Source organism: Thermobia domestica, chromosome 5 (assembly GCF_964235325.1).
Source record: "Thermobia domestica chromosome 5, izTheDome1.hap1.1, whole genome shotgun sequence".
NCBI classification, from domain to species: domain Eukaryota; kingdom Metazoa; phylum Arthropoda; class Insecta; order Zygentoma; family Lepismatidae; genus Thermobia; species Thermobia domestica.
The window spans coordinates 315557349-315585268 of NC_137458.1; the positions used below are offsets into that span (position 1 = coordinate 315557349).

At 37.4% G+C, this 27920-nt stretch overlaps 1 protein-coding gene across 1 annotated transcript in view; it reads right to left on the reverse strand.

The window, feature by feature from the left end:
* LOC145686791 (uncharacterized) overlaps positions 1-27920 on the reverse strand; it is a 759437-nt gene that overhangs the window by 553016 nt on the left and 178501 nt on the right. The window contains exon 3 of the mRNA XM_081760448.1: positions 13294-13380. Coding sequence (XP_081616574.1) covers positions 13294-13380 — 87 coding nt within the window. The remainder of the gene's footprint in view (positions 1-13293; positions 13381-27920) is intronic.

Consider the following 27920-nt stretch of genomic DNA (forward strand, 5'->3'; position numbering starts at 1 on the left):
AATACGCTGTACAATTTATGATACCCTAATGTTTGTTGTTCACTCTTGGAAATTTTGTAGAAATCTATTCTCGTTTCGTCTCAATTTTCATCTCGTCTCGAAAATTTGTCGTCTTATTTTGTAAAATATAGTCCATCTAGACGTTATAAGGATCCCTCCACGAGAAGTTCGCGAAGGATGTGATCAGGGCCGGCTCTACTATATGTGCAACACGTGCATCTGCACGGGGCACAGGTTTCGAGGTGCGGTAAAATTTGTTATAACTATATTATTTGAAATAAATATTTCTTGTTGGAAAGAGATTTCATGATGATGATAATTAAGTTTATTAACGTAAGCTGACCTATTTGAATACCATATTCATAATTCATGTTTTAGTCGCATTAGTTTAAGATCACATGAACAGTGCAAAATCAAATGGTCAAACAAATTCCAGCATGAATTGCTTGATTATTGTCAAATACAAGAAATCAATTCTCCAACAGTAGTGAACACCTGTTCCATTTACTTATCACAGTTTTGATATGAAAACTAGTCTTGTCTTTGTCACAAACAAGTTCCTTATCATTGAAGGTAGAAACAAGATTTTTCATAAATGTAGAAGGAAAATCAAGAAATAAAGATAAAAGAGCTAGTTGCACTGGAATTGCAAACTGATATATTGAGATTGAAGCTCGATATTGAATTCTATAAAAAAGGATTACCATCTTTCCTGTGTACGTATGTTTGCTTTATCTTTCACTAACATAGAGCTTCTTCGTGGCTAAGTGGTTAGCGTACGCGCCTTTGGCGTGGGAGACCCGGTTTCGATTCCCGGCGGGAGCTCATGTGGTTTAGATTCCACGTTAATCAGTAGGTCCACGTCTCATATAGCCTCGCTGCTGAACGGGACGTTAAACCCAAAATCAACTCAACTCAACTCTTTCACTAACATAATAAATTATTACTTTTAAAAAATAACAGACACAACGATATTATATTTGTAGTGTTTAGGCCTTTCTGAGTGCGAGTACTTTCCCTCCCTTTCGTTGTTCATGATGGGGTAGCGTACTTAAAATTGTGGCTTTTAAGATTTGTTCTATCTAGAGAAAGAGGAAGGGCAGCAAATGATACCATTGCGCGGGACAAGAGATTGCCTAGGGCCGGTCCTGGATGTGATATAACATTTAAACCAAATATATCATTGAAATATATCGTCTGATGCTTTGATATATTTAAACATTGATCAATAGTCTTAATTATGTTCGTACAATCACTTTATCCACTTATAATGAATCATGTAACACTAGAACAGTGTCTAAGACTTGGGAAATTAGTGGTATCTACGAGGCTCGTGAAATTTCTCTTCTTGTCTTGCATTTAAAATTATACTTCTCATTTCGTTTTCAAGACGAGACAAGGAATTTCTGGTTTCATGGGCAGCACTGACCTGGGCGCCATGTATTTTTGTGAATATATCATTGTATTATTTGTAGCGCATTCTGAACGAGAATGTAATGGTTTTAATATAATTTCGTTGTGCGAAATCATTTGTTAAAACATTTCTCGTGTTGGTAGTCGTATAACATTTCTTACCTATTTCGTTCCGAACTTACACTTTAATCTATTCAAGTTTCGTTCTACTTTATTTTAAGCATTCAGGTTTTAGCATTGACATCATTCACTGTTGCTTGAACTCCCACACAACTTCGTCTACTGGGAAGTCTATAGAAGTCTCTGCTTTTTTATGTCGCTTAGATGTTTCTTTCTCTGATCATGCATTCATGTGAAATCGTGTCGAAGTCAGCGAAAGAGGTTTAAAATAGAAGTTGCACAAAAGAAGTTAAGAGAAAACTCGATGAATCAACTTCAAGAAAAGAAGTCAGGAGTTTTGCAAGTGGCGCCATCAATGGAAACAAAGTGAAACTTCCGATTTGTTTTGCATAATGTGCATTTGTGTAGGAAATCATAAAATATAAACAAAAACAACGTAATAAATAATTTAAACTACTGTAGTCATTTTCACTGCCGTAAGACGGAACAGTCAATCCTCAGGTGTGTTTGTAGAACCCTGATCTATGCTGTGCCTAAGTCTAACAAGAGCGACTGCATCTGGTCGGTTGCCTGTCCGTCTGTCTGTCTACAAATACAAGGTGACCAGACGTCCTGTTTTAGCCGGGACAGTCCCCTTTTTCCCACCGTTGTCCCGTTTTTATCTGATTCTCAAACGGGACTGCTAAATGTCCCGTTTTTAAGCAAACATGACCTGAGTGTCCTGTAATTATTATTCAAAATATAAATGGTCAATGCAAATTCTACATTCTTCCGTACCAGCACTCATTGGGAAGGTTCAGCTGTATCTGGAACTTCTGAATGTTCAAATGGGAATTGAGTATTCTGTGCTTCAAGTGGAAATTGAGTTGGAATTCTGAGTGTTCAAGTAGTTAAAAGTATTGTTGAGTTTTACTTAAGTTAGAAACGGTGTGTTATCATTCTTACTTGTATATTTTGTAAATTGAAAACACTGCTGAATCCCAAAATGCAATGTGGAAGTCATATATATATATATATAAGTCGCCGATTCGTATGCGTCCCGTTTTTGAAAGTAAAAGTTCTGGTCACCTTGTGCAAGTATCAGAATGTATACGCTGAGAGGTAAAATGTGGTGTTGAAGGAAGATGGAAAAGGTAAAATGGACAGAGAGAGAGTAACAAATGAAGATGTTTTAAAACGGATAGAAGAGAAGAGGACGCTTTTGGTCAACATCATCCGTAGGAAGGACAATTGGATTGGACATATCTTGGGAAGAAATTATCTTCTTCGCACCGCCTCAGAAGGAAAGATGAAAGGGAAGCGAGGAAGAGGAAGAACACAGCTGATTGATGATTTGAAAAATAGGAGAAAATATTGGGAGTTAAAAGATGAAGCTCAAATTCAAGTTCAAATCTAAAACTGTAGAAAAGAAACTTCATTAATCCCAGGACTTGCTAAAAGGCAGAATTAATAATAATAATAATAATAATAATAATAATAATAATAATAATAATAATAATAATAATAATAATGATGATGTGAGAAAGCTTTGAAATTAGGAATGAACTTATTCTCTTGCTTCTAGGGATGCGCACGAGACGAATCGAGACAGGATTTTCCTGACAAAATTCGAAAAAATGAAATGAAATCTTTAAGTTTTACGTCCCACGGTTATGCCGGTTAGGCTAAAGGAGACGGTGATTATGAGAGATGAGTGAAAATGGTGGAATGAAGAAAGTGGGAGGAAATGGGAGAACCCCGAGAAAACCCACGAGCACGGTGTTTGTCCACCACAAAGTTCACTTGGCGGGGGCTGGGATCGAACCCGGGACCCCAAGCACCAGAGGTGAACGCTCTACCACGGAGCCACCGCGGACAAAATTCGAGTCGAGACACGACTCTTCCAATAGAGAAATATACATTTTTCGAGTCGAGACATCACTTTTACAGCACATTTTCGAGACGAGACAGTCACAAATCTTGTCTCGTGCGCATCTCTACTTGCTTCGTATCAGTTACCAATTTCAGCACCAAGCAATGGAAATGAGTAGAAATCTTCAAATGTAATACATGCGATACTGCACCAAAAGGATTGTTTCTTTACTAATATTATCGCGAAAAATTATTCCATTATTACATTACGTGGATATATCAACTTTTACCCATGAGGTTGATTTTCTACGTCTTTAATTTCTTTATTCCGTCCGCATATTATTTTAAGTGGCTTCGGCTTCTTATTCGTCTTCTTTACCGAAGAAGGCATATCAATCTGACATTAAACTGAGGATTTCAAGGGGGGGTATGGTGGCTCAGTAGTAAGGCTCTCGCCTATAGTGTGAAGGATCCATTGTTCGATTCTAAGTCACATGAGTTTGCAGTGGATAACATCGTGTCCGTGGGTTTTCTCCAGTTTTCCCGTTATGTCGCACATTCTCATTTCGCGAATTACTTTACAATCAACCATTCATTAACCATGTGTCCCCTTTAGTCTAAGGAGAAAATTGTGGGGCGTAAAACTGAAAAATCCGATTTAATTCCAAAAATTTCCTTTTGAGTTTATTTTTGACATAATTGAAATAATAGAAGTTCCTAATTCTTTACAGTAATTATTCGTTCTTCTTTTCATAGACTTGGAGGAATTGGCAAACTAATTCATTTAGTTCGGTAAACTGACTTGTTCGTTCGTGGATTACACATCTTTAATCTCTAGAGAAAATTTTTATTAAAGGACTTTCTTATTATTATCTTTTACTCTGCGTACATTTCTTGGTATTTAAGCTTCACTTTAATTAATGTGAAATGTGGTGTGTGTACAACGAACAAAACAAAAGTAATGAATTTTAGGGAAAAACAAATTAAATATACAAAAGCTAACTTGAAATATTTTGTTATTCTGTTCTGAAAATTATTTGTTTCAAAGTGAATGAAAGGGGAAGAGAGAGAGAGAGAGAGAGAAAAGAAATGTATGCGAAAACATGAAGTGTAAATTAATCAACGAAGATTGGCGAAGAACGCAATCACAATCACAGTTAAGTCAAGAGGACAAGGGAAAACATTTTATCTCAGGAAAATGTTGCCAAATACAGATAAATTCAATTCAGTCTATCTCGTTGTTGTATATTGTAGGATACTTTCAGAGCTGGAAGCACTATTTCACATAAATAAACAATTCAACTTAGTAAACATGGATCGAAAGTGCTTATTTCAAAGTTGCTGCGAATTTGAAAAAAGACAAAAATTCACTTTGAGGATACAAAGAAAACTGGAAATTCATCAGTAAGGATTGCCATCTCTGAGATACAAACTAAATCTGATGACTTGAGAAATTGTGTTGCTACGAAACAAGAAATATCTGGGCTCGGCTCGATTCTAGTCTCGAAATTGAGACGAGAGTCGAAAACGAGAAGTACATTTTTAAATTCGCGACGGGAGAACAAATTTCTCGAGTTTCATGGGCAATATTAATTCACTCAAATCTAAGATCTCATACACCGTTTTAGCGTTACATGCAAGGGCGCCCATCAGGGGGGCAAGGTGGGGCGCTTGCCCCCTAGGGGAAACCGTACTTCGGAATATCGAAAACCCAATTGAATTTTTACATTAATTACAGCAAAATTTGAACCTATATTTGAAATGTCGCGTATACTTGCCCCCTCTTGGAAACCACAATATGGGCGCCCTTGGTTACATGATTTATATTACAAAACCTACGAGGGTAAATCAATATGTAACTGCAATATTGTTCTTTTTTTTTTTTTTTTTTTTTTTTTTTTTTAGATTGTCTTGGCTCTACGGCAATGTGTGCTCACCAAACCTAAGCTAGGTATCACCGCTTAATTCGCTTGTGGTAAGTTGGAGCGTTATCACATTAGTTCTCTTCGCGTTCTTGCGAAGTAAAGATGGCCGCGCCACTCTCTGTGGGCATCAAAGAAGAACAGTGTTCTGTCATTTGTATTTTGTGCTCTGAAAGTGTTCTTGCAATGGGACAATGTGTTGCCACAGCGAAGTGTTTAACAGTGGTCTAAACTGTTCAAAAGTCGTTGAACAAGAATGAAGAACGAAGAAAAAGCAGAGCGTCCAGCTATAGCAACAACTGATGGTATTATTGAACGGGTCCGTGCCTTGATTCTGAATAACAGATGAGTGACTAACTGTTGATGAAGTAGAAACCAACCCATTTGCAGTCATGGTTCTGCATATGACATCATGCATAACAGGCTCAACTATTACAAAGTCTGTGCAAGATGCGTTCGAAAAACCTTAATGAAGAGCACAAGCGAAACTGCAAGAATCTGTCAGCACCTACTGGACCGTTATGTAACTTCGCGTTTCTCAGGTGAATCGTGACTGAAGATGAAACGTGGCTCCATCACTTTGAACTGGAGAGCTAACGCCAAAGCATGAAATGGAAGCACCCCGGATTTACCTTCAAGAAGAAATTAAAGAGTCAACTTTCTGCAGGGAAAATGATGCTCACATTGTTTTGGGATTCACAAGGTCCAATTCTGGAACAACCTATAAAAGGGGTCAACAATAAACAGAAAAAAGGTAGAGTGATATGCTGGTAAGCAAATTGAAGCCTGCAATTCATAATAAAAGCAGAGGTCGATTGTCGTAAGGCATTCTTATGTTGCATGACAGAACATACCGTCACCCACACCACTCAAACTCTTCAGGCGCTGCGTTTCGAGGTGTTGGAGCATCCTGCATACAGTCTGGATCTCCTCCCGTCGGATCACTATCTCTTTAATCCACTTAAAGACGCTCTTAGAAGCCATCGATCCAGCTTCAAGTCCGATCAACAGGTGAAGGAAACGGTGCATTTGTGGCTTGCTGCACAATCGAAAACCTTTTTTGCAGAAGATACCGAGAACCTTGTTGTAACGATGAACAATATCAATTAAAAGGCTGGGTAACTATGTTGAAAAATGATATGAATAAAAACATTGAACTCTTCTGGTAATAAACAATAAAAATTAATTGCAGATACTTATTGACTAACCTCCGTATAAACTAATAAAATGATTGTAATAGCATACTGAGCTGCATGCCATTACATAATATATACAAAAAAATAAATGTGTTTTGAATGTTGTTATATCACACTCTTTGTGGATTACTCTTAATCAGAAGAATTCTGATAACTACATGAAATTAAGGAAAAAAGCATGAAAAAATATTGTACATATATTTGCAAAGCGAGAAGAGAAATTCTTAAAAGGAAACGAAAAAATGTTTTTCGAGAATTTAGACGAGACAAGAATGGATTCTTTGAGAACTGAGACGAGACGAGAAAGGATTCTTAGAACCGAGGCGAGAAAGTATTCTTCGAGAACGGAGACAAGTCGAGCAAGGATTTTTTCAAGAATAAGACGAGACTTTTACAAAATTTACATGGGAAGAGAAAACTTTGTGGATTTACACTTTTCATTGGTACTACATGCAGAATAAGCGGGTATTACGCAAAAATGGTGAAAAACGACTGAAAATTTTCGAAAGGTGGGCGTGGAGAAGAATGGAGTGAATTAGCTGGGTTGACTGGAAAACGAATGAGAGGGTGTTAAATAGTAGGGGGGAGAGGAACAATTTTAGATATTATTAAGAAGAGGAAACAAACTGCTTGGGACATTGGCTAAGACGGAACTGTATCATCAGGGGCGTGCTAGACGGTATGGTGGCAGGAAAGAGAGAGAGGGCGAAGGAGGCTACAATTAGTGGAGTATATCAAAAACAGAAAAATTGTACATGAAGAGGACGAGATTAGAGGAAGACCGTGGAGCATGGAACCTTCTCAGTTACAGCAAGTGACCTGCTAATAAGGGCCGAATACCTATGATGATGATGATTTTTCTAGAAAAGTCCAGAGGGTGTAGTTTTTCTCGGGGTATTGAATTCTAACGAAAGATTTTCTCAAAAATGACTCAATTGATTTTGTTCATATTTCATAAATATTTCATTAAAAACTGGATGATATAGCATAACCAATTTAAAAACCGTGAGGTATCATTATCACGAGTCACAAAGTAGCTTTCCGTTTGCAGCCATTTAGAAACACAAAAAGAAATGCCAATTTTTTTAATGGTTGGAAATCGAAAGCAGATATGTGGATCATGATAACGGTATTTCATGTAAAATAATATTGTCTAGGAAGCTCTTGTTCCACTTTTCGGTTATCTTTTGCCTATTTGAAGTTATCACATAATTACTGTAAAATTGACGGTATTTTAATTTCTCAGTGATGCGGCCTCTTAAATGCTTTTTGGGCTTTAAGAAGAGAACTAAGAAAAGATTAATTAGATTTGTAAGTTTAATTTGACCAGTAGGGATGCACGCGAGACGCGAGAAGTCTCGCCTCGTCTCGCATTTGCGAGAGGAGACACGAAACGAGAGAGAAAATTTTATGCGAGACGTGAGACGAGACTAAACCATGCGAGACGAGGCGCTAGACGAGACCCGGTTAAGTCTCGCGAAACTTCTCGCAGTCTGGCAACAACATTTATGAATTACATTTAATTGTATATTTAGTGATTTTACATTTATTGAGTTTTCTAAGTTGAGCGTTAATGCCTCCAGGAACAAAAAAGTGATTGGGGCAATATACATTTTATGAGATTTATTATTATTCAAGGTTGATTTTCAGAATTAAAGCCTTCTTTAGTTTCCAAAAAAGAAAAGCTTTGTAAATTGGAAATTTATTACAGCATCGGTTTAGGACTTTATTTTGCGACACACAAACATACACGCGGGCGCGCACGAATACATGAACTTCTGTTTTTGGTCTGAAAAGCGAATAAGACTCCCTATTGCTGCGAAATGTGATATTTCTGTTGTTTCTTTTTCACTGGCGGGGAAATCCCCTCTCGTCAAAGTTTATCCCCGGCCCGGCTCGCAGAAATAACATGATATTTTTACATGGAATAAGTATTTTCTTTCTATATATTTATCAAATACATCCCCCTCTAGTTCGGAAGTTTAATTCAAACACTGGTTTGGTATGATGGGCCTATAGGTTTGGTGGGAGATGGTAGGAATGGCCCTATATCTGTTAGTAATTTTAGATCTGGCAATACGATATAAGTTGAAAGCTAAAGTTGATAAAATGCGATAATGCAACATTGCTACAAGCGCGAACGAACCGAAAGAATTGGGTCGTATTGTGTTGTGAGGAGTTCTTTTGTTGTCTACAAGAGCTTTTGGTGGTATAAAAACATCTTTATGATGGAAAATCACCCTTCAAGGAAACGACCAAAACGTGTAAATGTTGATAGTGGCGACGATATTTTAGAAGGGCCAAATATTGCTGGAGACCTCTAAGCTGGAAAACAATGTTGGATCCAGCAACAATTTATGCTGGTTTTGCTGTAAATAGTGCTATTAATTTGACGAAAATTAATGGTCCAGCAATCAAATTCCAGCACAACTTTTCTTTTAATTTGGAGCGGAGGTGACACAAGTTCGGATACCATGTTGAACTCTAGGTTCCGTCTCATTAGGAAAACAATGGCAAACCACCATGGATTCACCTTGCCAAGGGACTTTTAGGTCAAATACCTGCCTTCGGACAGAATATCACATCATCATTCAACAGCCATAGAATGACACATTACAATATTTTGATCCAGAATATATGCGAGACTGCGAGATCATGCGAGAAAGTCTCGCGCGAGACGAGACTCAATATTTTATGCGAGACGAGACGAGGCGCGAGACGAGACCAACATTTGAGGCTGCGAGACGAGACGAGACTTTTCCACTCTCGTCTCGTCTCGTCTCGCTTGTATCCATATTGACCAGAAAGATTTGTTAACAACTAACAGATTTCTGTTACAAAGATTTAACAAGCTGAATAGTGTTTTTAAAATACCCCATTACGAGATACCAATTTTAGTACCCTGTCCACAACTCGAGCATATACCACGTGTAAATGATAGAATTGGGAAAGAACTTACACAGAGCATAAGTTCCATCTGTCTTCTTCTTCCAGGGACGGGGGCTGCTGCTGCAATATGTTCGGATCTGTTGTATATTGGGCAACATGTTTGAGGATGGTGATCCAAAGAATAAATGAATGAAAAATGAATGATTCCCGATGCCTCCGACCACCTTATTTATTTCAAAAGTTTATCTAAAGTTTATCTTCAGTTTCAAATTGTATTTTAATGATTAATTACCAAAGATTGGGTGTTAGCATGCGTAGTCATAATCTGATTTTAATTGACAGAATCATCTGCTATCAGAACAAAAATTTTAGGAAAACCAAAAAAATGGATCAAAAGATAGAGATCTTGGCCATCATTAATTTTTGGATCAGGCGGCACAAAAGTTTTGAACGTCCCCTAAATCGAGTTTTTGTATTTGCTACGGAATAAGCACATCATCCTGAGTTTAAGTGATAGTTTGGATTCGGCAAAACTATACGTACTTCTCCAAATATAGGATCTACAATTTTTTTTTTATTCAAATATATTGGATGTTTTGGGACAAAAATGTATTTATCATTTTAACAACAAACTTGTTTTTGTTTGTCTTTCTTTCTGGTCAGTTTGTGACAACACATTATTTCTCTTGTGCAAGTACAAGTAACGTTTTGACTCAACGTCGTATATAAAACGGATAAGAAAGTGGAAAATATCCTGCAGAGAAATTAGTCTCCAAGACTGGCAACACTGATCTGAGTCATCTCTCTTTTATGACTTATATATGGCTAGTTGTAAATGTTTATCCTCCTATGTTTTTTCCGTTGTTCCATTTATTTCAGAGCTTCATCAATAACCATCCTCTCCTATTATTCCCTAACGAATTCTTCTTTTAAGACTAGGAGACGCCCATATACTACAGAGAATGATGAGTACTCCGAGATCATTTCTTCTATTTATTTTCCTCTTTTTTTTCTGATACGAGTGTTTCGTTTCGCTTTCATAACCCACTTAAAACTTTCTTTCGTTTTAAACCGTTGTATTCTTACAACCACAAAATGAACTAGGCGCGGCTCGTTCTTATTGTTCATCGGTGTACCGTACCGTTAAATAAAGTCATTGAAATTTTACAGGACTCCAAGTTTTACTTCCAAATTAATACTTCTTAAACTGTGATTGCTCCTTTCAAGTAGGCTGCTATAACGGTACTGTCTGTATACGGAACCTAATTGTGTCTTCAATTATGATTTTCCGTTTTTTTCTTCTTTTATCAGCTTTTTCTGTTTTTACTTTTTAGTCAAGGTTTTTCATAAAGTTCGTCCAAGTCACGCCTTTAAAACCATTCTACATCTAAAATATCTTATATATCACTTGGGATACCTTTCTCCACATTTATTTATGTCTTCCGGGGATGCGGTGGCTCAGTGCTAAAACGCTTACCTCTTCTGCTTGGAGTACCAGGTTCGATCCCGGCTAAGTAAGTTTGTGGTTGACAACATCGTGCCCGTGGGTTTTCTCGGGGTACTTCCGTTTCCTCCCACTTTCTCATTCCGCCATTTCTTCCATTATCATTGACTTGCCTTAGTCATTGTCTTCCTTAGCCTAAAAGGAAATAATCGTTAAACTGAAACATTTCATTTCATTTCCATTTATCTCCTCGTTTATCCAGTTACCTATCACCATTTAGTTATCATTTCAGTAATAGTACAAAATACACCTCTGTTCCAGATCATATAATTTTATGGTGGACAACATCGTGTCCGAAGGTTCTCTCGCGTGTGTTGTTGTTTCCTTCTACTTTCTCATTCCACCAATTATTCTTAATCATAACTTTAATTAATCATTTGCTTGTATAGCTTAAACTAAATGAATGAAATCCCAAAACAAAGGCTTCATTTCAGTCTATTTACTGTATCATTTCACGTAATTCTCATATCTTCTTCATAACAGTTCCAAACAACTCCAGTCATGCCTCTTGCATTTTCACCTTCAAGTATATTACTATAATGTGTCCACTACCTTTTACGCTCTCATTCTTAAGGCTGATTCACACATAATGTGCGGAGTCCATGCCATTCCCCTGCCATACTCCGTCCGTGACACGGCCGAGACCATTCACACACAGTATGCCGTACTGTGCCGCTACTGCTTTCTACACGATTTGTCTCAACTTCGTGTCGTTTCGTGTCCTCAGAAGAAAGCCGAAAGACCTCGGTCTACGAGTTACGACCGGGCTGGTTTCTCTTCAAGGCGGTACGGCACGTCATGTGAATAAAAAAGACAACCAATGAATTTTCATTCTTTGAGGACTACAGCACGCATGGGCATGGCATGGGAACGACATGTCATGCGTGAATTTAAAAAGACAACTCATTGAATTTTCTATGTGAAAGTCTGCAAAGAAACTTTGTGGACCACGGGACGGATGGGCATGGCATGAGAACAACATGTCATGTGTGAGTTAAAAGAGACAACCCAATGAATTTTCAATGTCAAAATCTGAAAAGAAGCTTTGTGGACCACGGCACGGAAACAGCATGGGAAGGGCACACAACGTGTGAATTAACCATTGGATGCTTCACACATCCCCTTAGACTTCTCATATTTGTCGCCCTGCTTAGTTGGTCCGTTGTTTTGAAGTTAAAGATTACCTTTCGGCATCAAGACTACGTGAGACGTGAAGCTATATCTTTTAACGTCAAATCCTCACGAATATATTATGTACTTGGCTGTGTAAGAAAAAAGGAAAAAAACCTAGATTAGTGGATTTTGATCCTGTATGTGTCCTAATATTAAAGGTTAAATATTGGGAGATTCCTATAAGATATGAAGAGTAAATGCGATGCAAGAATAACAGACTACCTAAAGTTGACGCAAACCAGAAAATATATTTGACCCTAGAATAAACGGATCAATAAACACTGTATGCATCCCTATAAAATTGTTGTCTTGATATACCTTTGCCTATGTTTTCTTCTCCTGTCTCGTTAATATGTCTGCCTTTGACTTGTAGCATGAACAGGTGAAAGTATTTAAATAAATATTTATTTCAAAATGCAGGGTCCAAATTGGTTTCCAACGCATTTAGAGTATATAATATGAGGCAAAGGTACTTTGTAAGTTTGGAAGATACAAAAGGATCGGCACTATATGTTCGATAGTGTACGTAGAAAGAAGCGTTTTAACGCACTTAACCATTACCCGTTCTTTCGACTTGTAAATAAAGCAGTGGCGAACACCTGTTCAATTTAGTTAGTTAACACACTTTTGATATCAAAATTAGTCTTGTATTTGTCACAAATAAGTTCCTTATCATTGAAGGTGCAATCAAGTTTTTTTTTTTCAATTTTTTTAACAGACGTAGAAGGAAAATTAAGAAATAAAGATAAAAGAGCTAGTTGTACTGGAATTGCAAACTAATATATTTAGATTGAAGTTCTATATGAAATTCTATAAAACGGATTACTATCTTTCCTCTGCAGGTGTATTTGCTTTATCTTTCACTACCATAAAAGATTATTATTTCAACGAAAAAAACATAACAAGATTGTATTTATGGTATTTAGGCCTTTCTGAGTGCGATTATTCTTTCCCTCAGCTTCGTTATTCATGATGAGGTAGCATACCTAAAGATTTGGTCTTTCTGTAGAAAAGGGTTGGGCCAAATAATACCATTGTACAGGCCAACAACTTACCTACGGTTGGTCCTGTATGTATGCTAACGGTATCGCAACGACGGAACTCTTATATGGCGCAGCTAATTCAGTACGGTATATATTTATTAACACAACTGTACAAACATTAAGTGAGATGATAAGAATATAAATTATTTTGAATACTATTTTAAAATGAATGTATTACTTACGACAAGATTGGTCTTCCTCTTCGTCCAAATCAGCTCCTGGTCGTTTCTTGACTAAACTGTCCCAAAATGACTTATCATGCTTATCACCTGAAAAAAAATAGAAAAAATGTTAATACTGTAAAATTGTTAATTATTTGATTTGTAGTTACGTCCATCGTCAGCAGAGAGGCTATATGGGACGAAATGTACACTCTAAAATTGAAATTGAAATGAAATGAAATCATTACGTTTAACGTCCCACGGTTATCCCGGTTAGGCTAAAGGAGACGCTGATAACGAGAAATGAGTGAGATGGTGGAATGAAGAAAGTGAGAGGAAATGAGAGAACCCCAAGAAAACCCACGAGCACGGTGTTTGTCCACCACAAGGTCCACACCACGAGCTGGGATCGAACCAGGGACCCCAAGCACCGGAGGTGAACGCTCTACCACTGAGCCACCGCGCCCTCTCACTTTAAAATTGAATCTGAAGTATTGTACTGCCTTCCATGATCATTTGGAGGAGAAGAAGGAGCTGACTGCCTCATCTCAGTTTGACAGATACGTATTTTTTAATCAACTAAAATAATAAAATAAAAAGAGAAACGTGGAACTCTTACGTCGGTGAAGAAACTACCACCCTCCATGTAAGCAAAATCTGAACTGACGCTGAAGGTGTCATGGTCTCTTATCGAAAGTCAAACCCAGAACCTCAAACACAAAGGTACATCCAGTATATACTAGACCAGGAATAAGACTCATTAAACGTTAAACACCGATCAATCAAATTCTAATTCTAATTCTCAATCTATTCCCTAATCTATGTCTTTAATTTGTTAAGTTATAGTAAAGGATAAAGTAGGAACAAACGAAAAGTTGGAAATTGAAGAGGTAGATATAAGTGTGATTTATTTGCGCTTGAACATCCCTTTTCTGTACCATGGCCATTTGAGGTGAGACCTACTCTTTAAAAGTAGGATCATCAATTACTACTCATGCATGTTCCCAACCAGGAATCAAACCCGAGATCACGTGCACGTATAAAGAGCGCACGTTAGCAACTTGGGAGTTAGGAATATCATAATATTCGGTAGAGTAACAGTATACAGGTCTGTTCCTCATCTTTTATTATGATAGATGTTTATACGTTTTGTACCAACGATTATAAATAAGTAATTTTCTATTTGTCTCTAAAAGGTCTTTCCTCTAAGTCAAGAAGAATTGGACTTCTTGCACGTTACAGCCAGGAGGAGGTTGAGCTTAAGAATGACCCTGCAACTCGGTTTAATAGGAACCTTCTGCTCGTTGCTGCACAGATGTGGGATTAAGATCTCCCGACCGTCGCAACTCGGAGATAGAGTTGGAGAAGTCTCTTCGGCCCGTTACAGCTTGAAAAGAAGAGATATCTCTTACCCATTGCAGCTAGAGATAGCTAGGAGATGACCAGTTAAAAACTGATAGCTTCTGCCTCTACGTGTCCGTTTGTATAGCCAGTCTATGGAAGCGGAAAATGTGAAGGGGTTGAAGGGGTCTTCTTCGTATATCTTCGTGTTTCCTCGGTTTCGTCGATGGTAATGGCACCCATCGTGTGCTTGCTGGAGCTTGTGTCGAAGCACGTAGTTTTTGTTTATTAATATGAGATGTTTTCAATATGAGGGGATGCTGCAATATATATGAACTGAGTAGTAAAGGTCCATCTGCTTGATATTCACTTGTAGACCCCAATAAAGCCTCCCTTGTATAAGATACTCCCTTATCTGAAGCATAGGGAAGAAAATAAATTCTTTTAAATAGGTATTTTAGAACTTAAACAAGTAGAAATGTGACGTATACACCATGTTTGTTTTGTATGGTATGATACTTTAGAAATTAATATTAAAATCAGAAATGGTAGTAGGTTATAATCACTTCCGGTTTTAGTACAAAAATATAGTGAGAATGGAATGTATTCTTTGAACGTTTATCATTACAGAAAACCGTAATACTACAATGTTCGAAAAGAACTCACCCCCAAACTAAATCACCCTCTGTAGATTTTTCTCGGACTACTACACTACAGAGTTGCTAATGAAATATTTACAATATTTATGGAAAACGAATTAAATCGTTAAAACAGTTTTCGAAAACGATAGCTTTTTTTTTAAACCCTTCTGTACAGTACCCATATACTTTAGAGTGTGGGAAGAAAATTCAAACCTCCTCTGTCTCCCTGGAGAATCTTATAAAAGTTTAACTTAAAACTCGTTGGTATGGGCTTTAACGGAGTGTACAGTCAGCAACAAAAGTTCTTTCCATTTGCTAAAATTTATTTTAGGAATAACGGTGAAATGTACACAGTTTCACCAAGTTTCAAGGCTGGAACGTACAGAAAATTATATCCTTTTTACTTTACTGAGAACTGCACTCAAATTTTCCTTCCATTCTGAAGTTATTTACGAAACTAATTTCATCAAACAGAAAGAACTTTTGTTGCTGACTGTACATACATTGGACAAATAGAAGGACAGACATAGAAAATCTCTTTTCCTGCGTGTAGGAGCTATGTAAACCCGTTGCAACATTCAATGAAATATCTGGTGTACTGTCTAATTATGCACCGATCCTAATGGAAACAGTGATGTTGGTAACGAATGAAACGTTGCAGTAAAGCAAGTACAGAAAACTGCAGTTTTATTATATGGATCCATAGTATAAGTAATAGTAGAAGTAGAAGTAGTAGTAGTAGTAGAATAGTAGTAGTAGTAGTAGTAGTAGTAGGAACGGGTTAGAAGCCCCGCAGGGGTTTGTTGAGTTCTGTTCTCGACCTAAAATGAGTAAAATAAAAACTTTCCCAAATTTTTCTGTACATCTTACAGTCTGTGAATCCGTACAGTAAATCTGCACCGAGGAAACGGAAGAACCTCAAGAAAACCTACGCATATGGTTTGCCGTCACAAAGTTCCTAGGCAGCAACTGGGATCGTACCGTAGACCCAATACATCTAGGCATTTATTCCGAAGTTGGGCGTCCACTTTCGCCACGTTTTTTTTCGCTGTTATCTCCTTTCCACACTTTCTGCAATTTGTTATTAGGTTCATTAATCCATGCTCTTCACAAACTTTTAAAAGATTTTGCTCGTTATCAATGTATTGCTTCACAAATGTTAAAACTGCTAGTTCATTGCCCTTGTACATTCACCATGTTGATAATACAAATACTCGTTTCTTTTCCACAATGCAACTGTTCGGTTACCTTGAGCCAAGTAGTTCCCTCCGCTCGCCGTATAGTCCCATGTTTATAACCGCTTATATATAACAAATAAACAGATTTTTCGACACTCTTATATATTATCAAGCACACAAACGATCAAATTATCCATATCTTGCCTGTAAATTTTAAAAAGTTTGCATGAAACGGACGCCCAGCTTTGGAACTTAACCCTACATCTGAGATGAGCTCTCTCACCGAACCACCGCGGCTTCCATTGTTGAAACCTCAAATTCAATATTTTTTTCAGAATCACCATACTCTTCTATCGCCGCTAGAATCACAATTTATTTACCTTCTACCGTCGCGCGAAAGGGAAAAATTAATTTGTACTACGAGTATTAACATATATATTTTATTTATGCAAGCATAAAATACATTTATTTTACTAATGCAACCATAAAATGCATATCCTACACACATTGAAAAAAGCAAAGCAAAGAAACAAAACAGGAGTAATTGAGTACTTAAGAGTAACCTTGCTCCGTTTAATGATTATGAAATAAACCGGCTTAATTTGTCTGAAAACGACGACGAAATGTGGAAGTTATAGCCAATACGCTGTAATGGATCCATCACAGTTACAAACTGATTAACGTAACTACTCTTATCGAAAGGATGAAGACGAAGGCAGTTCATCGTCGAAACGTCTGAAAGCTAAAGGCGTTTGTAAGCTATGAATAAGGATAATCAAGTTATTAATTGCAGAGCGCTATTAAAGCTTGTTCGGTAATGAACCATAACGAACAACACCTGCTCCCAGAAGCCGTTGAATTTTACAACTTCAAAGCACGAGCCAGTATTAACATCAATTATGCTGAACGATAATAAATTCATGACTCGTTAATTTAATTTCTACAGGGTGAGGCAAAAGTGGCAAGGGACATTTCTTTCTTATTTCATTGATTTCCATTTTGTCAACTGATATAGTCGGTATAAGTTCAGATAGTGGGTATAAATTCATACCTACTGAAATGTCACAGAAATACGCAGCAAGTAAATCAACATTTTTAAAAAATGGATCTCATCAAGTCACACGCTAAACAAGAATGTTACCAAATCATCATTTCCTTCCACAATGTGAAACTAATACTTCCAAATTATGCGAATTTAATACTCAAACTTGAAGTAGTACAATGACTGGTCACAATAGAGGAACAACATCAAAGATAGAACCTGTTCCTCAGACACTGAATTCATAACAAGAAGCCATTACTTGTTATCTCTTGCTGTTTCTTTTTTTCTCTGTACGTAGAGCACCTGTACACGTTGATCCTTTTCCAATGAATGTCTGCCTGAGGCCATTCATTGAACCGAGGGTTCCCCTTCTGAAAGAAGATAGGATTTTTAGGAGTTGCTACTCTATCCCAGTAAGTTTCATTGTCCTTTTTTTTTTTTTTTGGTATTTTTTGTCTATCAGAGTCAGTATGTTCTCGTCACAGTTAATTTTGTTTTATTGGAGGGGGTGGGTGCACTTGAGGTCTAGGCAAAATGCGTGTTCTTCTCTGTGTAGGAGTTTTTTGCACAGTCTGTCTACTCTAGTGATGTTATGATGTTGGCTGTATCGGCGCTTGCAGGGGCCAGTTTGCTATTAGCCGTAGCAGCATTTCGGAGAGCAAGGAAGAAAACTCACAAGAAAAAGGATCGAGTTAGATCTTTGTGAGTTTGAAATTCTGAAATTCATTAGCCAATTGTGTACTGTTAGTTTTTGTTTCGTGTATCCTGTCGTTTTCTGTGTTGATTGTTGCGATTCTTGTTTTGTGAGTGTGATATGTATATGTCCCCATAGGTAGAGGTGATGATGCTTAGGTTATCGTGTAGTATTTGTTTGGATGCTGTTTGAATTGCTTTAAAGAGAACTGTTTGTTTAGGAGGCTCGGTTATTGTAGTCAGTATGTAGCTAACCCAATTTATGATCTCTTCTGTTGCTTTCTTGATTACATTTTGAATGAGTGAATCTATTGGCGGGATGGAGTTGGTTTCCTCAATGGTGATTGGTTGTTGTGATTCTTATTCTTTTTCCGTAGGATCTACTTGTCTTGTGTTTTCGGCCTGTACCTTGTAAGGGCCGGTTTCTCCTACTGTGAGTTTCCTTGATCTGTTTTTGATAATGTTTGGAAGTTTGTTGTATGTGTTGTTCTGACCTTCCTGTCGGTATTTTTGGGCAGCTGCTGTGTCCAGTCCGGTGGCCCGACTTCTTGCACGAAGCGCAGAAATTTGGGTTGGGTGGAAGCTTGCAGACTTCGATGTTGCTGTCTCCGCATCTCAAGCAGATCTTCTGATTGTGGCAGAAGGAGGTCATGTGACCATATTGATAGCACTTCCAGCAAGGCAGCGGCCTTACGGGGATGCGTAATGCTTTTGTTCGGTGTATTTTCTCGAAGAGCAGCGTGTGCGAGTTTATTAACTAGTTCAGGACTTCGGGAAAACACCCTGACTAGGGGTACAGGACCATCCTTTCGTTGAATTCTTGTTGCGTTGCAGAAATTGATGTTTTGTTTCTGTAATTCTTTGATTTCGCTCGTGCTCTATTTCAAGTCGACTCCTTTTATGACGCATGTAAAAGTTGTATTGATTGTGTGTTGTTTCCTTGTTCGAGTGGTTTACTTTGTGGTGGGTGATGTCTTTGAGTTTTCTTCTTTGTTTCTCAGTAAAATGTTTGTGTGTCTTGTCTGTGTGACAGTGTTTGATGGGTGTGGGTGAGTGGAGTTGTTCTTTGTTACTTTATCTGTGTTCTTCATTGTCTGTGGTTTGGTTACTTTTATGTTGACGTTGATCCGCTCCCATACAAAGTATGCGTCCTTTCCGAAATCTGATGCTACGTAGACTTTACTAAACCAGTAGCATCTGTGGGGGTCATGAACGCAAGATGAAGGAAAGAATCCCCGCCTTCTATCACTTTGTGGTTGATTTCGAATATAATTCTTGTGCCTCTTGTTAAGAAGGGAAGCTTGTAGATGCCCTCTCCTGCGCTTTCCACCTCCTCGAGCGGATAGTCCTGCTTGTGAGGGTGTAAACCCTAAGGAAAATTGGTGTACTTTTTTCTTTGGGGTCTTTCACTTGCACGTTTTTGCTCTGTTGTGACTTGTTTGTATCATCTACATCTTGTTCTTCAGTGCTTTGGTGTATGCCTGTTGATGTTTCTTCTGGTGGAGGTGATGGATTCAGGTGTGGGGGTTCTGTCATCAAAGGCTGTACAGCAAGAATGCTAGTGCGAATCTTAGCTATCCAAGTTGCCATCACGGTTCGATCGTTCTTACTTCTCCTCGAGAATGACACACTGAAAAAAGGATGATAGGCCCGCAGCTTAGAAAATAGCACTACGTTCACTGTCTCTTCGGCGAAGAACGAGAACACTAGAGAACACCGACGAATTCTTCCAGCACACTTCACTATTCTTTGTGTGGGAGCATTGCTCAAAACCACACACACTTAATAGAACTGTCTTCTTTCTTCTATGGGCGAGAGTCTCGATTGCTAAATTTTGGTACTTGCGATAGCACTCTCTTTAACTGTACAGAGTGAAGCTTTATCACGTTCGTTTTCGCTCGCTGTCTTCTTCAGAACGACCTCTGCCTAAGACCAAAAACGGAAGCCTTTATTTTATAGGTATTGGCAGGAAATGGGCAAAATTTGATTGGTCAATGGTGACGTCCAATCAGCGTCAGTCTATGGACTCAATTATGATTAGCTGGTTGATTAAGTTGGTTGATAAACCCTGATTGGTCGTTTTGTTGGCTGAGTTGAAGACCGGTATCCCTATTGAGGTTGCTGCCTTCTTCTAATATTGCTATTGCTTCTTTCACTTTTCTTTCCCAGTAGTCTGAACACTTTTCTATCAACGTTGTTTCAGAGGAAGAGATGTTGTGTTCCCAGTTATACTATGCTCTGCCAATCCTGATTTTTCTGCTTGCTGTCGTTTGATGTAATTAGAACGTTCTTTCAATCGAATTTCAATTGTATGTCCAGTATATCCAATATAGGCTGTAACGGATCCTTCTGAATCCGTGACATTGATTCTTATAGTTAGCGATCGTGTGTTTTGTTGGTATTCCACGATGTAAAAAAATTATTTGCGTTTGTCTGGATATGAATTTATTAATTTTCTATAGTATACAACCGTATTCTCAAGCTGTACTGGGTACTCACCCGTTCGTATATTTCATTAGGTTGTAGTTCTCAGTTAAATAATTTGATTTATAAATAAGATAAATTAAAGGTAAATTTAAATTATATATATATTGCTTAAGGACTACACATGATTAGATATATTTTTAAGTTTCAACATTTATAAACTTGTAATCAAAATTTAGCTGCAGTAACAAATGTGCAAGCTAAAATTTCTTTATCAGTATAGCTTATTCTGATTATATGTAATTATTTATATTTTAAACTTAGTCTATTTTCCATACAAAGAAATTAATTATTACGAATATTAAACTAATTGCAAATGAAGTCGAACAGTGCATGAACGTTGATGGCTGTAATTGCTTCTCTTAATCGGTGCTTGCCATTTATTAGTACGGGCAGTTGAAATTAATAGCAACCAAACAACTGACGAGCGAAATTTAAAGAGGAAGTAAAGAAATAGTGCTGTATAAAGTAGATATTTTATACATTTTTGGATGAAATAATTTAGTATCAACATTTATTTAGGAATTACGGGAGTAAATTTTGAATGTTAAATATGATTCAAGGCAATAATGTTCTTACAGAGATAAATTCTAGTTTGTTCATAGCTCGGCATTAGTTGTTAGGTGTGACGTATGAATATAATTTTGAAAACCCATAATCGGTTTATGCGTCGAGACGAGTCCTGCTATTATTCGATTTAAGTTATAAAATTTACATTTTGGGCCATTTTACCTATGCAAAATTATTGATTGGAACTTTGATAATGACAGTAGAAGCAATGAAGTAACCTGAGTAGGACTTCGTACGTGAATTTTAGTGTAGACTATGGACTTTACACCAAGATGAGGATTCATTTGTAATACTGTAATGTGGTATTCTAACACCGTCAGACAATCTCTATCAGCCATGGGAAGGCTTATGTATAGCCCGCTCCCCCCAGTTCTTTGTCACCGGAACTGGAAGAGTCACTACGACTACTACTACTACTACTGCTATTACAACAACAACAACAACTACTACTACTACTACTACTACTGTTACTACTATTACCACTACTCCGACTACTACTACCACTTATATCAAGAACAGAACCCAACCAACCCCTGCGGGGCTTCTAACCCGTTCCTACTACTACTACTACTAGTATTGCTATTAACTACCATCACTACTACTTCTACTACTACTACTACTACTACTACTACTACTACTACCACTACTACTGTTACTACTACTACTACTACCGCTACTACTACTTATACTAAAGCCTCCTTACCACAAGATTTACATCTTAATCTTTATAACATGTGATTCCGATTCATTATGAACTAATATGAACCGTTAGAATCACTATGATTCGTTAAAAATCACTGGGGGGAGCGGGCTATACTCAATCCCATGGGAATATACTGCAGGCACAACGAGGAAGTTTATTTGGGACTCGAACGGTGCTGGATGGTATAACTGTTTTATAAGGTAATCCCTAATCAATTATTTACTTCACAGGAGTTCGGATAGCTGCAGTGGGAATCCCAGGATGACTGATTAATACGACAAATTTTACAATATGTTTAAATACAAAGTTTTTTGTCTAGTTCTTAGTGGTGGCACTAGCGGCACTGAAAATTAAAACTAATCAGTGATAAAGAAATTTTATAAGTTTTATTATTTTTCGTGTGTATTTGAACAGTGTGATGATGATGATTCGTAACTAATTACCGGTAGCGTCATGCACTTCAGGTTCATAGTGGGAATGTCTTATAGCTATAATCGCGTGACAAATATAAATTCTCGATTTTCATAATATTCTAAATTCTTTAGTTGATTATTAAATTTTGTAATTAATGAATGCTAACGTACGAAATGAGCTTCGACGGTACCAATCATTCACAGTTGCCTGCCTCAGAAAACCTCTATCTTGTTACCCTACGATTCATGCAATATTTAGAAATGAACCAACTTAAGAAAAACAGATAATATTGTTATTATCATATTGTCTGGTTAGTGGTGCCATGCTGGAAATTGGGATTTATCTATAATCAGCTTCTAATGCAGTAATAAACGATTTTATTTTTTTTTTTTTTTTCGTTTAAGTCAATGCCTCACATTCCATATATGTTTTCTTCATGTAAATATATCATTCCTCATTATTTTTTTTTATTGTTGAAAATTATAGAATTTTCATACTAAGTAATAATTATTCGGAGAAGTAAATAGAGCTGGAAATATTGGTATATTGTGTAGCCAATGTCATAAATCCACTGCTCTGCTCCTTCTTAACTCACAATAAATAATTTATTATTAGTAGTAATAATGTATGTGTCATTTAATGTTCGTGTGATGGCATGGCTGATATAAACTTTGTAATATTCGTCAGAATAAGTAATTATAGTTTAAGATGACCTTCAACCTAATTTTTTTTTATTTTTTTTTTTTTTTTATTTTTTTTTATACTGCAAGACAACCCTAGAGGTATAATATCCCAGTTTCTTAGCAGGCGCTAGCAGGCCCTATTTATATGTATTAGGTCTAAGTAATGGATAGATGAAGATACGAGCTGCTGTGTTGAGGCCAAACTCACTGTCTAGGCAACTGCTGTCACGTATATGCGATGATGGATGTTTCTTTGTTATTTCTGAGTCAATAAACATATTGAACAGGTTATTTTTCATTTCAATTTAAGCGCAGTTACAAATTTCTCAATTTAATTACTAACCTACAATACAAGATTTTGTTATGAGAAAGGAATAAAGATTTAATTTCACTGAAGGAATTGCTGCTTAGGACAAGATCCTGGTGACTTCTGATCAATAAGCGAGATTTTGCTTAATGTACAGTAGATTTCTTTCAAAATAATGAAGAGTGTAAAATCAGTTGTTTTTTTTTTTTTATCAAAATATATTTTCCATTTTTTAAAGTTATAATTATTTAATATTTTAATTATTTATTTCTACTTTGGAATAATAATAATAATTATTATCATTATTGCTGTTATTATATTCTGTCGACGGTAAAAAAAAAAAAAAAAAGAGAGAGAAATTTTATTGGTCGTAACAAGGCTTTTCCACATCCACATGGAATACCGTACTCTCGAGGTGTTCAAAGTCTTAATCATCTTCTACTGCACGTAACAAGGCCCTAAGTTTGGCGGGAGGCTTATGAATAGTACCTATCCCATAGGTTCGAAGGATTTGCTAAGCTTTCCTGAAAGTTGGCCCGTGTATGGAAGACAGGAAGTTCCTTTCGTTCTTCCTTTTCTTTTCCTGAATTGGATGGCTTCGTGGCGGCCCTTTTAAGGCTCCTTCTTATGTCCTTATCTCTGTAATCATTTTGTCGAAAGATGGTCTTCAAATGCTGGAGTTTGGGCTGTATGCTTTCTTCATCTGATATAGCAAAGGCTCTATGTAACAATGTATCCATTACTGTTATCCGTTGAGACTTGTGGTGGAAGCTATTGTTGTTAAGATAGAAGTCCGTAGGTGTGGCTTTCCTGTACACACTCAGTCCAAGGCTGTCGTCAGGTTTCCTTCTAATGAGAATGTCCGAAAATGGTAAGTACCAGTTGTTTTCTATTTCCATAGTGAAATTGATGATAGGTTGGCGGCTGTTGAGCAACTCAAGAAAGGTTTGTAGAGATTTTTGTCCGGGGGACCACACAGCGAAGGTGTCGTTCTCATATCTGTAGAAATGGCTTGGATTCAGAGGTGCTGACTGTGGAACTTCGTGTTCAAAGTCTTCCATAAATAGATTATCCACAGCTGGTGATAGAGGTGATCCCATTGCAACTCCTTTCCTTCTAACATCTATATAATAAAGACTTCTGTTTTTGGTCCTTCATACTTCACCCTGAAGACGAGGACACTGTTGCCAGTCGGTTATCAAAACGTTGGACGCAGCAGAATTCACCTGGCTAATTGCCCGAGAACACCTATATTCAATTACTATAGTATTTAATTCTTCATTGTGTATTCATACAATGGAGGAATAGAGGAAATGATCAAAACCATTTAAACGAATTTCTGAACATAGTTAACATTTAGGATGAGTTGTGTTTGTATCATAACAGTTTGGTAGAAATTGGTACCTTAGGGGGAAAGGGATTCAATTTTTAGCAAATAATAATTCCACCGCCGTTTGAAATGAGGTTTTTGAACTCCTTGCTCAAGATGGGTTTGTATAATTTAATTTTCATTCAAATAACCATTCTGAAGAGATGCAAACTGGGTTTAAATTATACCTTGATAAACCTGTTCTTCCTGTGCGTAGAACAGGCAATTCAGTTAGTTTCTATATAACTTAATTTGATTTAGTTGATAATGGTTTAAGTTTAGTTATAAATGTTACAAAATTAAACGTAATTTGTAAACGAAGAATGAAAAACTTAAAACAATTTTACCGTTCCATTTTTGGGATGTTCTTAGTGACATCATTTATGGAGGGAAGGGGGACTATTGCACCCCTCTATACTAAAAAGCTAATAAAAACGTGAAACTTTTATGTCGGCATTGAGTCTTGCCATCAGCAGCATTATTTCTGATTTTGATTTGGGGAGAGGGCGAAACCTTAGATGTCAGTAGATTTTCAGGATTTTGATTGGTATATTATTATCTTATGGATTAAAATTATACAAATGTCAAATATAAGGAGACAATTGCCCCTCTGGAGTCCCAAATGACGCCCCTGTTTGCCAACTCCCTCCCCCCTCAAAGAAAGAGACTAAACTGATACTACTGGTTGTTCTTTCCTAAACTTATATACGAGGAGGTACCCAAAAGAAACCGGAATAGCATTGTGGTGGGCGAAACTTCTGTAGTACGCATTTATGCTGCTAGACATATATAGCACAACCCATTGCCAATTCAGTGCCACCTGCGTTGTCGGCCTGGCTTGTTGTGTTCATCTACAGTGAGTGTTTTTGCTAACGCTGTTGTGTTTTTGTTTTTTTTTTCTGATGGCAAGTATAAGAGACCAGGTCAGACCATCAATCTAGCCTTTTATTTGGAAGTGTTAAGAACATTGCGCAACTGTATTCGTCAAAAAAAGACCCGATTAGTGGTGGCAGACAGGAGACTGGTTCTTCCAACACGACAATGCACCCGCACACACACAATCATCTCTGTTCGTGAGTTTTTGACTAAGAATAACATGGTTCTGCTGCCCCACGGATCTTACTCACCTGACTTGGCTCCGTGCGACATTTTCCTATTTCCACGCATGGAAAGAGGCATGAAAGAACACCGATTTGACAACATTGAAGAGGTCAAGAAAAAACGAGGGAAGAGCTGTCAGTCATTTCGCAAACCACAATGTTTCGAATAGTGGAAGCGCCTGTGAGACAAACATATTAGTTGTAATGGAGAGTATTTTGAAAGGGATAAGATTGTTTTGTAAAGTTTGAAAATATAGCTTTTACACAATAATTCCGGTACCCCCTCGTACATATGAGATGACTCTTTTCCTTATATAAAGTATCAATCAGTTAGAAGATGGCAGACCTAATAATTATATACTGTACGTTGACGATAGAATAAAATTTTTAATATCCATTAGGGATGCTTCGGTGAATATTTAATCTTTCCTTAACATAAAGGGCATCATGAGGATCCTCCCGTCTTTTGCTCCGTTTAAATTGCGCTGGGTGAATATAGTACGTAAGAAAACAAATAAGATAACTGGAAAAAGCTATTTAAATTTGAACTATGTGTAATGAGATTTTTGGTTAGTTGAATCAATTCAGTTGAACTGGCATCACTTTCGGCTCAGTCGACTATGTAAACACAGCTTCAACTGAATTCTATACTGATTGAAACGCGACTAATCGACTATCGCACTGTAAACAATTACGATCACATTTACTGACCGATTACCGTCAATTCTGTCTACCAACTGATTACTCTAAAATTTATGGTATTACTGTCAAATTTATAGTTATGGGGCATAAAATTACCGTATTTATAAACTATTACCATAAGTTTGACATTAATACAGTAAATGTTACGGTTGGCAGCCAGAATTGACGGTAATCGGTTAGGAAATGTGGCCATAATTGTTTATAGTGCGACTAAACTTAAAGAGGTGTAAGGTGGCCATACACGCGGCGAGTTGCTCGCCTAACGACCGGCGATTTGGTCAGTCAGCAATAAGAATGCACGAATATCGTCCCGTGTGCGGGGCCGTTTCGACCAATATGCAGGCCATCACATGGTGACAGTTTAATCGACTGAAAAGTTCGTTCGATCCACAAGGCTAGTGGAGCGAGCTGAACATTGCCGGGTGATTATTGGTGGGTATTGCCAGCGGCAAGTAATAATATCGAGTGACGCACACGCGCAAAGCAGTGTAAGCCAGATATTGCACGTAGTTGCAGACTCCTTATCAGTAAGTGCAAGTTGTTCTGTGTTCTAGTTCACAAGAGGAAGTAGGGACTGCCTACTTGATTACTGGGACGAAACAATCTCTCTCGACTGGCAATTTGATAACTCATCCAACAAAATTGCCAGTCGCTAGGCGACTAACTCGCTGCGTGTATGGCCACCTTTATTTACTGGGGTCGATTTAATTTGACCGAGCAACGCAATCGGCTAGGTCCTAATGAAAAGAAGTTTTGCCCAAAGAGTTAGGTAGATATAGGGCTACAATTATTTTTAGAATTGTATAAGAAAAGTGTATATATTAGGGTGGGCAACGTTCTGAAAAATAAAATTACCTGCATCCGATGATAATATCGAAGATAGATGAAAAATAATTATATTTTAAACCTTGATATATATATAGGGAGTCCAGCAAAAATACCAGTCTGCCGGTAAAATACTAGCTAGTTGATATCCCTTGATATCCCTAGTAGCTATTAAATACAAAGAATGCTTTTCACTTGAAAATGGACCTAAAGAAAGCGATCGTAAACTAAATTAACTTTAAAATGACAATTACTTTATTATAGTCTTATATTATATATATTAGGGTGAACCTGAAAGATGAGCACAAACTTCCGGAGGTGTTGCGGTGTTGTCGAACTCCGCGTGGCGTAAGAGTGATAAGGGTGCCAACTTGGAATCGAAATTCGAGATGAAGTGGAGTTTTTGAGTTTTACATCCCATGGTTATGCCGGTTTGGCTAAAGGAGACAGTTATGATGAGAAATAAATGAAATGGTGGAATGAAGAAAGTGGGAGGAAACGGAAGAACCCCGAGGAAACTCTCACACAAGGTGTTTGTCCATCACAAAGTTCAGTTGGTGGGAGCTGGGATCGAACCAGAGGTGAAAGCCACCGCT